This window comes from Umbelopsis ramanniana (assembly GCF_025399195.1).
Source record: "Umbelopsis ramanniana AG unplaced genomic scaffold K450scaffold_19, whole genome shotgun sequence".
In the NCBI taxonomy this organism is placed as follows: domain Eukaryota; kingdom Fungi; phylum Mucoromycota; class Umbelopsidomycetes; order Umbelopsidales; family Umbelopsidaceae; genus Umbelopsis; species Umbelopsis ramanniana.
The window spans coordinates 211377-225405 of NW_026252105.1; the positions used below are offsets into that span (position 1 = coordinate 211377).

The window sequence follows — 14029 nt, forward strand, 5'->3', positions numbered from 1 at the left end:
TTGCGACGCGCGACCGTGACTTTCTTTTCCTGAACCAACCATTCCATTATCTTTTTTATTTTGAGGTGGGATCAAAAAAATCATTCTGTACGATATAACGAAGGCACTGCAGAAGTATACTCTTCTCTGCTTTGATATCCTTCTCCAACAACTAGAATATGAAGGTTAACATAGGGAACAATCGATTTCATATATAAAGTGGATTCCACTTCTTACCTTTTCTAACAAGCCTGATCTAGTACGGAAGATCTCCACTGGCTGCTCAGGCACAGTATTTCGTGGAGTTTTCGGTCGCTTCTCGTGTAGGAAGAGACAAGAATCGCCTCTAGAACATTTGCCTCTTTGAAAATTACGGCAAAGTCTCTTCGCCTTTTCTTTTCTGGGTCGTTCGTCCGATGGAGGTAGTGCAATGACACCAACGGAGTTAGGGTCTTTGGAAGAGATGGCATCCTTTTCAGGGTCCATAACATCATTGTCACTGTTCTGGTTATCTGAATCGGATCCGTAGCCCGCCAGATTTGAAAGCGGATTGATTGGAAGGGCTTGATTTGTGTTTTGGGTATCTGGTTCGCCCTCTAAATGGGCTCTCTTTGCATTTTTATCTACTACTCCTCCAGCTTTTCGCTTCCCATTTCGCTGATGAGCAATGGGATCTCCTCTAGCCACCCGCTCTTCCATTTCCTTTTTCTGTTATTCGTAATGATCAGATATTGGTCTTTATGTTAGCCAGTCACTTCCAACGAAATCGCCACTATACCTTCTGAGCAACATTTTTCTCGCTTGGCCAATTTCGTTTTCGTTCCTCGATCCATTTCTTCAAAGCCTCTGGCGTGTCTAATTTTGGAGCATTCGGTGGTACTATACCGTCAGGTCGAGATTGCCTGGTTTCTGAGTTAGAATGCTATTCTACCATGATACGAATCAAGGTAATTCCCTCTGACTTACTTTTTATTTTCATTGCGAACGCCGTGGGCGGTTTCTTTATGGTTTTCCAGAACTTGTTTGAGAGCTGAGAAATGGCATTGAGGACATTGAATGTGTGACCCCAAGTGGTTTTTGTATTGTTGCTCCTTGTTGAAGCTCTTTTCACAGCTGTCACAGTAGAAACTTGCGGCAGGTTGCCACGTTGTTGCGACGGTGGTGTAGGTCTGAGGGGCAAGGTCGGAATAACTCAACACGTTGCGCTCAGGCACTTGAGGTTGTGAATTGAGTAGTGATGCCATGGACGCAGCAGCTGCTGCTGCTTGACGGTTGGATTCGTGCGCTTGTTGCTGGAGCTGAGATAAAGCATTTGGCAACGCAGGTCGATGTATGGCATCGGCTCTGGATCGTGAAGAACCAGAGGCTGGAGGAGGAGCTGTGTAGGTAGGAGGTATCCAATACTGGTTGTTGTAATTGTAGTTATTACCATTCATTTTGACACTGCAATAACCTCGAAGCCCACCCATTTAAAAAAAAAAAAAAAGGCTCAACTCAAAATGGCGGTCACGCCGTGTTCATTGCATTACTCTGATTTTTTATTGTTCGTTTTTTGAAAATGCATTCCTCTCTACGACATTTTTTGCTTTTGTGTTAGCGTTTATTTTTTGCTCACTTTGCTCTGGACCACTACCTTGGCTTCCTCTCGAGAACCCCAGGTGAAAAGCCAGGTGCCACTGAAAACCAGGAAGCCTACAATCATGCTTCCTACAGAGACGTAGTATGGGTATGCAGCTGACAAAAAGCGGGGATATTCGTCATGTCGGAATGGTCGAATAGCCACAACATCCTCAACTGTCAAGTAAGTGAGACCAGGTCGCTTATAGTTGACTTTGAAGGTGAATACACCATAGACATCGGGGAGTGTAAGGTGAGATTTATATCGTGCATAGTGGTGCTCTGGAGCAATATGGGCTTCATCGAGAGTGGTGCGAATGTAAGGATCCAACATGATAACCTCTAACTGAACGTCTGAGGCATGGTATGGAGTCCACTTTTCACCGTCGTATTCGGCAATTTCAATGGTGTAGGTCTAGGTGATGAATATGCGATTAGTAAAGGATCCTCTCCTGTTGGATTGATTTCATCGCTTGCTTACAATATTATCCTTGATGCGGTAGGTTTCCAATTTCTGGGTTTCACCTTCCTTGTGGTGTCTGTGATCAAACACCTTGAGAACACTCTTCTCTTGGAAAGTCCAACGAGAAAGCTCATCAGTGAACTCCTTGTTTCCAGATCGTGCAAACCTAAACAAACCAGTGTCAATGAAATGACCAACATAAAATAAATAACACGATTGACAGTTCCGTGATCCACTTACTTCTCTACTCCGCCAGACTTAGACTTTCGGCTGACAGGTGAATCAATGAATCTAGTAGTGCAATGTATGAGCAAGTAAAACGGGTATTATAGATTTCAACAGTCATGTTGGGTAATTCAACTTACATGTTAGAGAACAAATCCAATGAGCCAGCAACAGAGACTCTAGCGTTGTTACGAGCTTGTAAACTGCTCACAAGGTCAATGGCACCCTTTTCGCGTGAGCTATCACCGACTTCACCAGAGAATGCATTTCCTTCGGTGGCCAAGACTCTGTTAAGCAAGGGGATAGAGCCAACCTGGTGGCCAACTCCGCGGAAAAGAATTGGAGCATTGACTTCACCGACAATGGGCTTAGGAGATACGATGTTCTCGGTGACCAAGGTATCGAAAGCACCAGCATCGAGGCCTTCATCATAGGAGCTATCGTCAAACACACGGTGATTTCGAGTATCAAGTTCAATGTCGAACTCGCGTAACAAATCGCGCATGGCATCCTGAGTGTTGGGAGTCAAGCCGATCAAGAGGTTGCCACCCATATCAACGAACTTGATGAGCGCTCGGTTCGAAAACTGGCTATCCTGTGCAACTGTTATAGCATGTAAGTCATAAGCTCGAGTCATCACATTGGCATTCACCGAATAGAAGTGTTACCTTTACTATGGGGAGCGAAATGAACGACGTGGTCGTAGTTTCTCTTTGCCATGGCAATCAGAACATCAGACTGATTCTGTGGGGTGCTGTAATTGATCTTGTACTCTCTGTCTGTATTATTTAAAACGTTGAAATTTTAGACATACGCCCTGAGGTGAGCTAAAGACTGACATAAACCAAATAGGTACCTTCGAGGGAGGACCAGAACTTGGAGTATTCGCCAGCAGAGTTGAGGTCATCAAGCAAAACAAGGACGCGATTCCCGGTCAGGGATTTAGCCTCTGACAGAGTGGCTGAAAGGAGCACTGCAGCCGAAGCCAGTATCGAAAAGATCGGTCGCATGATGGGTTCAGCACTACAATGTTAAAGCCTGCCGTGTCAGAGCTAGCGGTGTCAATGATTCTCCGCTGAGTTTCTTGTCGCGCCAATCAAGTTTGTGTTTGCGGTGTGTGCCTATTGGCTGGCAGTAGCCTTTAATTTTCCATGTCATATTCGTTGAGGGGCAACTATACATTGTGCGCGCCTCGAAAACATTTGAAATAAAGAAGCGAGTGTCGATGGCTGAAAATTGAACAACTTGCAATTTTTAGTTTTCCCGATTGTTATTGAAGACATGAATACACGATGAAAATACAGTGTCTTTTCGCAATGACAAGCTTACACTATTATGATCAAGAACGGTCGGTTCGACAAAGTCGTCAAGTAGTATCATTTTGGTATATAGCATCTCCTGCCTTAGTAGAACTCACGGTTCATTCGTGTAAATATTCTTCTTATTTTAAGTGTTGTTGGTTAATCTCATATTATGAGAACCACTTTTGACATACAAGATTTGCAAAAATTGCCATATTTAATTTTTTTAAAAATTCAAAATGCTCAACATTCAAGAAACTTCACAATCATATAGTCAAGCCATGAAAATTTCTTGAAAAAAGATGCATTCTATTAACATAACATATATACAGGTTAAGGCTTTCTATAACATACGTTGTATGCCAATACCTCTCGCATGAAAATATATCTACTTCAATATTATCATTACTTAATCAATGGGTTGCCTCTACTACCATGAGGAATTTTGCATTAAAACTTGGTTGAAATCTTCCAAGGTACATCTATTATATATAATGATCTGTAGCAGATCTCTCCAATGTAGCGCAAGTTTGTCTTGATTGACAATAATGACTGCAAAGGGGAGAGTCATGGTGTTAAAAACCAAAATGACATGACTGACAAACTTGGAAGAAATGAAACATTGTTTGTCAAAACTTACGTTCAGCAGGAATCATACGTTCTCCACTAAAGCCCTGATATGCTACATGACCTAGAGCATCATATGCAAGGGCCGAAGCAAATTCCTCTTCTATACATACGCGTGAATGCTGGCTTGTATCAGGCACAAGCCAAGAAATTTCGCTTCGAGGGATGTTAAGGTCACCCGTGACTTTGTGACAGACCAGTTTGTGGTTCTTCTTGTCGTGTCTAATGAAAGAGTCAGTATCACTCACTTGTGTCTCGGTATACAATTTAGCTAGTCTTTCTTTCACTCACCTAATGATCAGGTATTCTAGCCCGTGGGAACCATAATAACTCCTGAACAGACCCTCTGGAAATCCATCATACTTGTCCACTTGGAAAGAAGACATCTGCTTCAGCAAATTGACGTTCAAGTGACTCGGTTTGATAGCATCTTGAATTCGAGTCAGCGAGCTGGGTAGTTTGCAAAATTGCGGAAGGTCATGAAGCCATGCGTTCGAAGTGCCCATCCAATGGAATAGTTTTCTTGCTGACGAAGTGGATTGCGTGGGTATTTGTGAACGGTTTAGACTGCCGACCTCGGATACATCGTCTGCGGGTAAGCTGAACGTGAATGCCCGAGTGGATTGCTTCCGAGGCATACTGGGTGGTTCTATGATTCGGTCGGTGTTATGGCGCATAGCGGTTCGTACCGACGACCACAGGTAAGGGCAGTCATCGTGGTTATCAAACGAACACTCGACAATATTGACATTATTTTCCCAGTGAATAGATTGAAATCCTTGCTGCAGCAGCTGAACCAATACATTTCCCTCCGGGTCGAGAGAGATACGAAAGAGGTCTTGTCGGTATTGGTGGAATTTGGGGTCAATGATCACCACGCCGTGGTCAAGTGACCAGACGTTGACTTGTCCAGGTGTTTGTTCCTGTGCCCGCACCAAGGTTCCCTGGATAGAGGCCGTGTCTGGATCGAAGGAAACCAGCAGTAGAGAGCCGTGGTAGGTGTGATTGGACTGCCATAACCCCAACAACCAGGCATACTTTGTCAACAATTTTTGGTACAGCGCCTTGTACGAAAATGTAGGAGGTTGCTCCCGATCCGAAATTCTAAACGAAGCACTTAATTTTTTCCATAGAATCTCCGACGAGCAGATTTGTGAAAGTCGCTTGTTACATAGTGCAACGGTGGTCAAAGAAGCGTCGTCCAAGTATAACAGAGTTTCAGTCAACACCTCTGTTGGTAACTGTAGAAGGTACATGGCGGTAGATAAGAGAAACAGACCAAGCCAGGTTATAAAACTATCTACAATACAATTTTCCCTTCTTTTTGAGCCCTTATTTCACCGCGTCGATATATTTCAATAGATCTGAATGGCATCTTCTGAACCATATCAAATATATGTCTCTGAGATACATCGTCTGACCAGATCAAATTATGTCAAGCTGTTCAACGACTGATACCATCCTGACATCACCTTGTGATAAAACCATGCATGGCACAGTGTTACGCTGAACCCGAAACGACACCACGGTGTGAACCATAATGTATGTTCGGGACCCCCAAGATATGAAAAGAAAACGTTACGCGTTCACATGAAGTGAACAACCAGTAATAAACATGTGCAATACCGGCGAAAGACGGACTATGTTACGATGTCAATGCGAATAGCCGTGAGAAAGTTTCTACACTCATGGGTGGCTGTTGCTTCAAGCCCGACGTTGGTATCACGTATTTGGTACTTTTTTTTTTTATTCCAAACAATGTATGTGGCAAAGTTTCGTTCCAATTTCTTGTATGGGGATGGAGTAGCTAATAAGTATGTACATAAGGAGGTCCTCCATCAATCAAACCAGTGTGAGGGTTGATGCATTTAGAGAGCACCATCCTTCTTGGCAGCGAAAGCCAAGAGGTCGACAACACGGGAAGAGTAACCGTATTCGTTGTCTAAAAAGAAATAGCGTAAGCGCGGGTGTTTTCAGATATCGGGTTTCACATGATTGGAAAATGACATTGTCCGATACGTACCATACCAAGAGATGAGCTTGACGAAGTTGGGGTTCAAAGAGATACCAGCCTTAGCATCGAAGATGCTGGAGCGGGAGTCACCAAGGAAATCAGTGGAGACAACTTCGTCTTCGGTGTATCCGAGAATGCCCTTCATGGGACCCTCAGAGGCCTTCTTGATGGCGGTCTTGATGTCATCGTAAGAAGCAGCCTTCTCGATGCGGACAGTAAGATCGACAACAGAGACATCAGGGTTGGGAACACGGAAGGACATACCAGTGAGCTTGCCGTTCAAGTGGGGGATGACCTTACCGACAGCTGAAAGCAAAAAAAAAAAAAGGTCACGTCAGTATTTGAAAACCAAAACATCAAACCACGTTGGTTGGGTAATTCCAACATTATTTATGCCGACGCCCACCCCCTTCCATTGGAATTATAAATTCCGAGCCATGCAAACCCAGCCGAATGCACCCCAAAAAGATTTACTCACCCTTAGCGGCACCAGTGGAGGCAGGGATAATGTTGGCACCGGCACCACGTCCAGCACGCCAGTCCTTGCCAGAGGGACCATCGACGGTCTTTTGGGTGGCAGTGGTAGCGTGGACAGTGGTCATAAGACCTTCAACGATGGTGAAGTTATCATCGATGACCTTGGCGAGAGGAGCAAGGCAGTTGGTGGTGCAGGAAGCGTTGGAGATGACTTCATATTCAGACTTGTAGGCATCCAAGTTGACACCAACAACGAACATAGGAGCATCAGCAGAGGGAGCAGAGATGATGACCTTCTTGGCTCCACCAGCAATATGAGCCTTTGCCTTGTCAATGGTGGTGAAGACACCAGTAGATTCAACTACGTAGTCAGCACCGTCCTTACCCCAAGGGATCTGGGAGGGATCCTTCTCAGTGTGGACGTTGATGGCCTTGCCGTTGACAACGAGCTTGCCATCCTTAGCCTCAACGGTACCCTTGAAGCGACCGTGGGTGGAGTCATACTGGAACATGTAGACCATATATTCAAGAGGAATGAAGGGATCGTTGACAGAGACAACTTGGATTTCGGGGTTCTCCAAAGCAATGCGAAGAACGATACGGCCAATACGACCAAATCTGTTGGGATAAGCAAGAGCATTATTTAGTCATCAAATCGATTCAACGCGTTACAATGCCGAATGGTTTGCTGTGACTTACCCGTTAATACCAACACCAATAGCCATTTTTGTAGAGTACTTTAGAAGATTGTTTAAAAGTGAAAACGAAGTAACATGGGTATCGCCGTATCCACGGCCAATTTATAGTATTTTTTTTTCTTAAGCGACGCTTTGGATAACACTGACGTGAGCATAAAGTAAGCAGTCCAAAAACCCCAAACTACGGCTACCCTAACCCCAATCTGATATGAGCGACTGAGCTACAACTGAAAAACCAAACAGTAAGAGAATGGACTGATGACTTGAATAAGCTTACAATGGATGTAAACCGACGGCCTTAGTCAAGGGGATATGTCTAACACCTTGAGCATCGATGCCGGCATTTATTTTGATCCAGCTTCAATTTAAGATGGAAATTTGACCTTGGAGATTTTTTATGACACACGCTCGTTAGATGCCCAATAAATTTCAATCGATCTGAGTCGCTGATAATGCGATAACGACGATGTCCCTCTGCCTTGAATTTTATGCGGGCTTTCAAGGGCTCCTTGTATGACTATTTGAGGCTCCTTGACCTCTAATGTCGTCTGAGTTGGGTCCACATGGGGAGTGCTATCCACGGATGATCTGCTTTTACGCTCACTGCTACCTATCTCGCTGGGGGTGACATTATCTCACTTCATAACGTTGATTATTAAACATGCCATTTTTTTCTTCACTACCATCCGAGTGTGAGTCATAAAAGTAACACCTTCTTGGATTAATAATAAAGAGAATTTCCATAGTAGATCACAATTGCGTTAGTGTTAGACTAAGTAAAAAATTTTTTACCGTCGTTGTGGATAAAGAATACTCCCATCCCGCAGTTCACAGCTAGAGAGCGGGGCATACCGAGCCTTCTTTTTGTCAGTCAGCCAGCCAGCCGTATTTGTGACTTGTCTTTTTCAGTTTTGGCTTTTTCGAAGTTTGAATAAATGATCCAATGCGATGCAACCCCTACCTCACAGTAATGGAAAGAATAAAAAAGAACCTCGTTTTCTTTTATTTGCTGTTTATGTTCATGGTCGAGGCTTTGGTAGAGAAGGAACACAGCTGAGTTGTAGTAGCACAGTCAGTAGCAAAGTACAGAGAACAGTGGACTCTTGACCAATCATGGCCTCAAGGTCGCTCAAAACCTTGCGCCATTAAACACTAGACTGGGCTATGTGATTTCACTAGGGTGAGACGAAGCGACACCTTTTCCATTTCGGTCTGCCGAGTGGACTACTGACATGCTTGTTACATTGGATGGCAAGCAAGTCAATGTCATCTTGCCCAGCCCTGAACCCGTGATATCATGCCCCATCAAAAGAGTAGAGCCCATAAATCAGGTCTCCTTTTTGTTATTGTTGACATTTGTTGTTGGTTCAGTTTTTTCCCATCAACATCCAACCCAACTGGTAAAGCAACCCATACGCTTCTTTTCCCGGAACTGATCGGTATTTGTGTTTGGATTACTGAGCAAAAAATATACAATAAAACCGGATTGCATCAGGAACAAGAAAGGTGGTTAGGCTGAGGGTAGTAGAATGTGCAACCGTTACTCCCAAAAATAAGCTGTCGACGTCCCCCCCCCCAAACCTGTACACCTTATCATATACAGCGTGGCTCATGGGGTCAAGGTGTCCGAGAGGGCGAGAAGAAGTATCTCTTTTTTTGGGGGAGATCCACTCCGATCTCAGAGAAGGCCGTGCTCTAAACATGGGTCCGTTACGTGTCCCACCCCCAGTGCATTGCATAAGGACTGAAAGCAGTCAATCCCATCCTTCAAAAAAGCGGTGACGCGAACCCAATCCTTTTTCTTTCTTTAGATACACATAACTCACACTCAGATTTTTATATATATATATAATGGGTTATCCCACCGTTCCCACTTATTTTATTTTTTTAAAACGCTTTCTTGTACAATGTCAATATTCTCATTGCAACAGCGTATTAGCGAAGCTCTCCTGATTTCTAATTCTCGGCCTAACTATTGTCTGTTGCATAAACGGCAATTCACTACATCGTATTGCCCTGATTGCGCACGCTCAAGTCGTTGAAAGGAACCAATCCTCCCCTGGGAACTCACAATGCTGGAGGCCAAAAAAAAAAACCTGCAAACATAGTATTGAGGATATGCAGAGCACCAATCATACCCGTCATCGACTGATCCTCCTTTCCAATTGCTTGCCTTCCAACCGAGGATGGCTTCATTAAAAGAAGAAGCAAGAAATCAAAACAACCCCAAAAGCTATCTATTTTTCATCGTCATGGCATCATCACCTTTGTTTTTTGTACTCTCCCTGTATCTCAATTTCTATATATATATAATATATCATACTTAAAGCATCTACTATGAAAAGAGAAATTACCGCACTCCCAAATGACATTTTTTCATTTGAGTAGACCCAATGCACCGGTAGCTTGATAGGAACCCACGAGCCACTTTGATGATCATCAATCTGAAACCAATGGCGGGGTATTGGGAAACAATTGGCGATCAAAGAACTATTTTATTCTTCCAGCATCGAGGGAAATGAGGGCATGTCATACCCTGCCTATACCAGTCATGATTTCACTTCGCGTTCATTTAACCCTCCCAGAAATGGTTGGCCGAAGATAGGGAATGTGATCTCAGGATCATTATAAAACATTTTTGGCTGTTATTCGTTTACAAGCATGTATAACCCTTCAAGCCAGCCAAGTGGACTATAAGGAAAACAAAAAGCTCAGTGCATAGATCACATCACTGCAGCAAGCAGAAGCCAATTTCTAATGCAATGTTCTTTTTCTTACTACCCTTTTTTAAACACTCAGATGCATACGATGGAGCGGCATGCGATTCCGTTCAAGTCGGCTATTCGTCCTAGTCTTGCCTGCAACTCGGAAGTGCGGGAAGGCGACGAGTTTAAAGTTGCTCCATTCTATTTGGTTATCCTTTGGGGGTCTGGTTACACTGGGTTGGTCATGGGTGGAAGCCAGCAAGGTTTTTTTTTGGGGGGGATAGGCTTTTCTCTTTTTGCTTGTTGGTCGCCTGGAGACCAAACTGCGCCGCGTATTTTAATGTTCTAGATATTAAAGAAAAAAAAATTGGACAGTGCCTGGACGATCTTTCTGAAAATGGCACAGCAAATGCTTGATTGTCATAACTTCCAGTTACAAGCTATGGACATTGCCCTCAGGTCTAGCCTGTCTTTGCTACCCTGGCACAGCGGAGGAAGGCGGGCACTCAATAACTCGCTCTCTAGAATGAGGGAGCCCCCCACATAAACAACCAGTCCTTCTTCCCATGACCTGTGGATACTTGATCAATCCGACATACTGTACTCCAGTTCGCTATCATTTATTTAGCCTGGCTGGACTGCACTTATTATTATTTTTATTAGCCACCTTCAAAAGAATATAAACGACTGGTTCCCATCTGCTTTTTTTCTTTTTCATCACCTCTCTTTCTTCCACTCCATGTTATTATATCGTCGATCCGCAAAACGACATACGCCTTCACATAAAGGTCCAGGCGGTAACTATTGCCTGCTTCACAAGATTTACTATGCCACGACGTGGTGTCCTTCGTGTGGTAACCGACTGTAGAGGTAAGATGAAACGCTTTTTTTGCCATTTTCATGTGAATGAGATCTAATTGAGTGAACCTCCCGTTTCTATAGATGTCAACAGCAAGGCATGCTGAAGAAGGAATAGCAACCCTCTATATGAAAAGGAAGAACACATCAACAAGCAGTAAAAACTCTCATCATCTCTGGCTGGTTGGCTGAATCAAATCTTTGCATTGAAGACGGACGATAATAATAAAAAAAAGCACACACCAAAAGAGCTTCTCGCTCCACATCACCAATACCCTCTCTGGAAGAAAAAAAAAAGGACCAGCTTCTATCAATTTCACACACACGCCACTCTTATTGTTTCTCCTTTTTTTTTTTTTATCTGCTATATTACTTTAAAACCCACAAGGATTTTTTTTTTCTCCTCTGTCCCACAAGCTATTGCATTATCGATCTGTGCACACACATATTTTTTTTCTTATCATTATTATTTTTTTGTTCTCTCTTATTTTTTTTTTGGCAGCGCACACAGTATATAGCCTTTCACCCCACCTTTACCCCGCGATCTTGACCCACCACCCTTTTGCATACTGCTTACATAAAATAGAAGCTTACCAGCAGACAGCCAAATGTAAACAACAGCACGAGATCCTTACAAAATATCCAAATTAAGCTTGTCGGAGAGCCTTCTCCGGCGCCCGCTTTGACAAATGCAAAGCTCCGTGCACTTTAAAGGATGATCGTCGTGCATCCATTTCATGAGAAGACACAATATTTATTTTTTTACAATTGTGTACAAAGGACAAATGGCTGTGAACATCCAATTCTTGATTAAGATGAGGGCCATTTTGAGCTCCATCCCGTCATACGACCTTGTCAGCCAGCCCCTTGTGAAAAAAAAAAAAGTCTCCATTCTTGTTGTTATCGATTGGGAGTGATATACCGCTGGTTTTTTTTTTTTTTTTGGCTACTCTTGGGTTTGCCACGTGATATGGGGATGGAAGCCACCTTGTTGATGGCAAGGTTTAGACAACGTCTAGACACAGTTGCGTCATGTTTATAGTCAATTCAATCATCGATTGGTAGTCCCTGTATCGCTCAGCTTGCTCAGAGCTCAATGCTTTATGCTTTGCAATCTGTGGGAGCATCAACAACGCCGAGATATGGTCTCGCCAATGGGTCATGGCAAGGGAACCGGTCTCCCAGATAAGGCACATTTCATCCTCTGTTAGTCCAGATATCACCACGGTTCCAAACCGCAACGTTTTGCATTCCAAGTAACATGAAATCCGTTTCGACATAATCATCACGTGTCGCCAGATATCTTGGATCGTGTTGACAGATATGGGTCGTGTCATCATGTCAAAGTCGAAGATCTTCTTGACCACCTGGCTGCGATTGTGTTTCAAACTGAGAGCTTCATCAGGGACCATGGAGAGATCAGAATCACTAAACGCGAGTCCACACAGAGTTGATACAAACGCCGGGTTGGAAATGTTCTTTTTTCAAAGGGAAAATGCCGACCGGTTAATGCATCTATCTCCTGTGTTTGTATTGAACATCGCGGGGCGGGCCTTACCTCTAGAAAAAATGAACATTGCCGACCATGCAATCGAGAAAATTGTCGATACGTCTCTTCCTCAAAGCTCGTGGTGTCCAGTACGCCGTCTGTGTAGGCGCATATAACCAACTGAGAACAGGAATATCAGTTGAGACCATCTAAACATGATTGCCATCCCGTACTTACCATATTCAATATTCGAGTAGATAGTGTATATACATCTGTGCGCAGGTATTCAAGCGTGGTAGGGGGGATATAATCATAAGGGAGTGTGGTGTCATAACAGCTGAAGATCGAATCCAGTTCGCGAACCAAGTTGGATTTGAATGCATTGGCCTTTAGTAGTCTAATAATGGTGGCTTTCTTCATTTCCTCATGCGATTCTGAACAACAACAACAGTCAGGTGAGTCTTGTTATCTTGAACCACATCGATGGCCCGCCTAATGGTTTTTTTTTTTACCTCTTCGGCTTTGAATATCCGCTTCCAACACCTTGATTAAAAAATCGAGCAATAAACCGTGCTATGGGATGATTTCCCCCCAAAAAACCAAGCCAGAAATGGCCACCAATCAGTATCGTACCAGGAGAGACCAACCAACACAATGAAGCAGCCAACTAACCTGTTTCTGCTTGTCTTGCCCCTCAGATGTATCACGCTGCTGGAACACGCTCTTGACAAAGTCGAAAAAGTCTTCGTATTGCTGCAAAGTGCATTCATCTTGCATGTCATCCTCATCGTTGCTTAATTTGTTGCGGCTCCGCTGCGTTGATTTCGATACTCTGAAGCTGTTCCACAGAGGGTCAAACAGACGAGGGCCGTGACATTCCAAGATTAAGAATAAGACTTTCACACTCTGCCGGCACAACGACGTTCGTTTGGATATAGTAAGGTTGATGGTGTTATCATCGATGATTATATTGATCAACATATTAATGATGGCTCTATATAAGGGGGTTGTTTCTTTAGGGTAAGTGATAGGCCAGTCAATTCGAATTAAGCTGTATTTATTCACCTACATTGTTGGACGTCGCCCAGACGCAACGGAAGAATTGATCATTTCCAAGGTAGCTTGGGCTGTAGTTTGTACATAGTTTCAATTTAACAAGTTGGGTGTTGTCGTGGCGGCGGAGCTTAGCCAACTTACTGTGTCCCTCGTCGAGGTAATTCGTAATCATCCGTTCGGTATCAGATGATATCACGCCGTAGTCAGTTTCTATCATTTGCTTGGGTCTGTCGTTGGAATGGACTTCTCGATAGACAAAGACCATGTTCGGATCGAGTTGTAGTGCTCGCTTGGCTGACATTTGCTCCGTCAGGTCATATTCTGGGGTCAATATGGTAAACACCACGTCTGGTCCCTATGCATCATCGTCAGCAACCATGGAAGGTGAAGGTGTGGCATTGGCGGAATTGTTACCTCTGGCGTGCTCTTGACCTCATGTCCAACTATGGGCATGCTTCAGACAGCTTGACCCGATTTTCGGGCAGCAGCGTGACTGACAGGAAACCCAGGGTCGGGCCCA

At 43.8% G+C, this 14029-nt stretch overlaps 5 protein-coding genes across 5 annotated transcripts; all 5 read right to left on the reverse strand.

The window, feature by feature from the left end:
* Nucleotides 1–24: 24 nt before the first annotated feature.
* K450DRAFT_235853 (uncharacterized protein) lies at nt 25–1463 on the reverse strand. The gene is made up of 4 exons (XM_051588164.1): nt 946–1463; nt 758–881; nt 217–687; nt 25–151 (listed from the first exon to the last, which is right to left on the reverse strand). The coding sequence occupies exons 1-4, from the start codon at nt 1446–1448 to the stop codon at nt 56–58; spliced, it is 1194 nt and encodes a 397-aa protein (XP_051445774.1). The 5' UTR covers nt 1449–1463; the 3' UTR covers nt 25–55.
* A 5-nt stretch (nt 1464–1468) lies between these two features.
* Nucleotides 1469–3337, reverse strand: K450DRAFT_235857 (uncharacterized protein). Its single transcript, XM_051588165.1, has 6 exons — nt 3141–3337; nt 2953–3063; nt 2425–2887; nt 2300–2350; nt 2078–2225; nt 1469–2011 (listed from the first exon to the last, which is right to left on the reverse strand). Exons 1-6 carry the CDS (start codon nt 3292–3294, stop codon nt 1580–1582), a joined length of 1359 nt encoding a protein of 452 aa, XP_051445775.1. The 5' UTR covers nt 3295–3337; the 3' UTR covers nt 1469–1579.
* A 536-nt stretch (nt 3338–3873) lies between these two features.
* Nucleotides 3874–5816, reverse strand: K450DRAFT_235862 (uncharacterized protein). Its single transcript, XM_051588166.1, has 3 exons — nt 4504–5816; nt 4226–4434; nt 3874–4137 (listed from the first exon to the last, which is right to left on the reverse strand). Exons 1-3 carry the CDS (start codon nt 5466–5468, stop codon nt 4016–4018), a joined length of 1296 nt encoding a protein of 431 aa, XP_051445776.1. The 5' UTR covers nt 5469–5816; the 3' UTR covers nt 3874–4015.
* K450DRAFT_235870 (uncharacterized protein) lies at nt 5772–7509 on the reverse strand. Its single transcript, XM_051588167.1, has 4 exons — nt 7403–7509; nt 6705–7321; nt 6236–6532; nt 5772–6154 (listed from the first exon to the last, which is right to left on the reverse strand). Exons 1-4 carry the CDS (start codon nt 7426–7428, stop codon nt 6081–6083), a joined length of 1014 nt encoding a protein of 337 aa, XP_051445777.1. The 5' UTR covers nt 7429–7509; the 3' UTR covers nt 5772–6080.
* Nucleotides 7510–11924: 4415 nt separating this feature from the next.
* Nucleotides 11925–13970, reverse strand: K450DRAFT_235890 (uncharacterized protein). Its single transcript, XM_051588168.1, has 8 exons — nt 13924–13970; nt 13651–13864; nt 13523–13580; nt 13126–13447; nt 12966–13026; nt 12691–12887; nt 12523–12633; nt 11925–12442 (listed from the first exon to the last, which is right to left on the reverse strand). The coding sequence occupies exons 1-8, from the start codon at nt 13960–13962 to the stop codon at nt 11969–11971; spliced, it is 1476 nt and encodes a 491-aa protein (XP_051445778.1). The 5' UTR covers nt 13963–13970; the 3' UTR covers nt 11925–11968.
* Between the last annotated feature and the right edge of the window lie 59 nt (nt 13971–14029).

Bases quoted from the DNA above. Each gene is read 5' to 3' on its own strand.
- K450DRAFT_235853 (XM_051588164.1), bottom strand. From the start codon at position 1,448: ATGGGTGGGCTTCGAGGTTATTGCAGTGTCAAAATGAATGGTAATAAC. The intron at 882-945 runs GTAAGTCAGAGG...CTCAGAAACCAG, and splicing joins GTTCGCAATGAAAATAAAAA to GCAATCTCGACCTGACGGTA. The intron at 152-216 runs GTAAGAAGTGGA...TTCATATTCTAG, and splicing joins GATCAGGCTTGTTAGAAAAG to TTGTTGGAGAAGGATATCAA.
- K450DRAFT_235857 (XM_051588165.1), bottom strand. From the start codon at position 3,294: ATGCGACCGATCTTTTCGATACTGGCTTCGGCTGCAGTGCTCCTTTCA. The intron at 2,226-2,299 runs GTAAGTGGATCA...TGGTTTGTTTAG, and splicing joins AAGTCTGGCGGAGTAGAGAA to GTTTGCACGATCTGGAAACA. The intron at 2,012-2,077 runs GTAAGCAAGCGA...TTCATCACCTAG, and splicing joins ACCGCATCAAGGATAATATT to ACCTACACCATTGAAATTGC.
- K450DRAFT_235862 (XM_051588166.1), bottom strand. From the start codon at position 5,468: ATGTACCTTCTACAGTTACCAACAGAGGTGTTGACTGAAACTCTGTTA. The intron at 4,435-4,503 runs GTGAGTGAAAGA...CTCTTTCATTAG, and splicing joins CTAGAATACCTGATCATTAG to ACACGACAAGAAGAACCACA. The intron at 4,138-4,225 runs GTAAGTTTTGAC...TCCCCTTTGCAG, and splicing joins ACGTATGATTCCTGCTGAAC to TCATTATTGTCAATCAAGAC.
- K450DRAFT_235870 (XM_051588167.1), bottom strand. From the start codon at position 7,428: ATGGCTATTGGTGTTGGTATTAACGG. The intron at 7,322-7,402 runs GTAAGTCACAGC...TTATCCCAACAG, and splicing joins ATTGGTGTTGGTATTAACGG to ATTTGGTCGTATTGGCCGTA. The intron at 6,155-6,235 runs GTACGTATCGGA...ATTTCTTTTTAG, and splicing joins CAAGCTCATCTCTTGGTATG to ACAACGAATACGGTTACTCT.
- K450DRAFT_235890 (XM_051588168.1), bottom strand. From the start codon at position 13,962: ATGCCCATAGTTGGACATGAGGTCAAGAGCACGCCAGAG. The intron at 13,448-13,522 runs GTAGGTGAATAA...CCCCTTATATAG, and splicing joins TCTGGGCGACGTCCAACAAT to AGCCATCATTAATATGTTGA. The intron at 13,027-13,125 runs GTTAGTTGGCTG...ATCATCCCATAG, and splicing joins GGCAAGACAAGCAGAAACAG to CACGGTTTATTGCTCGATTT.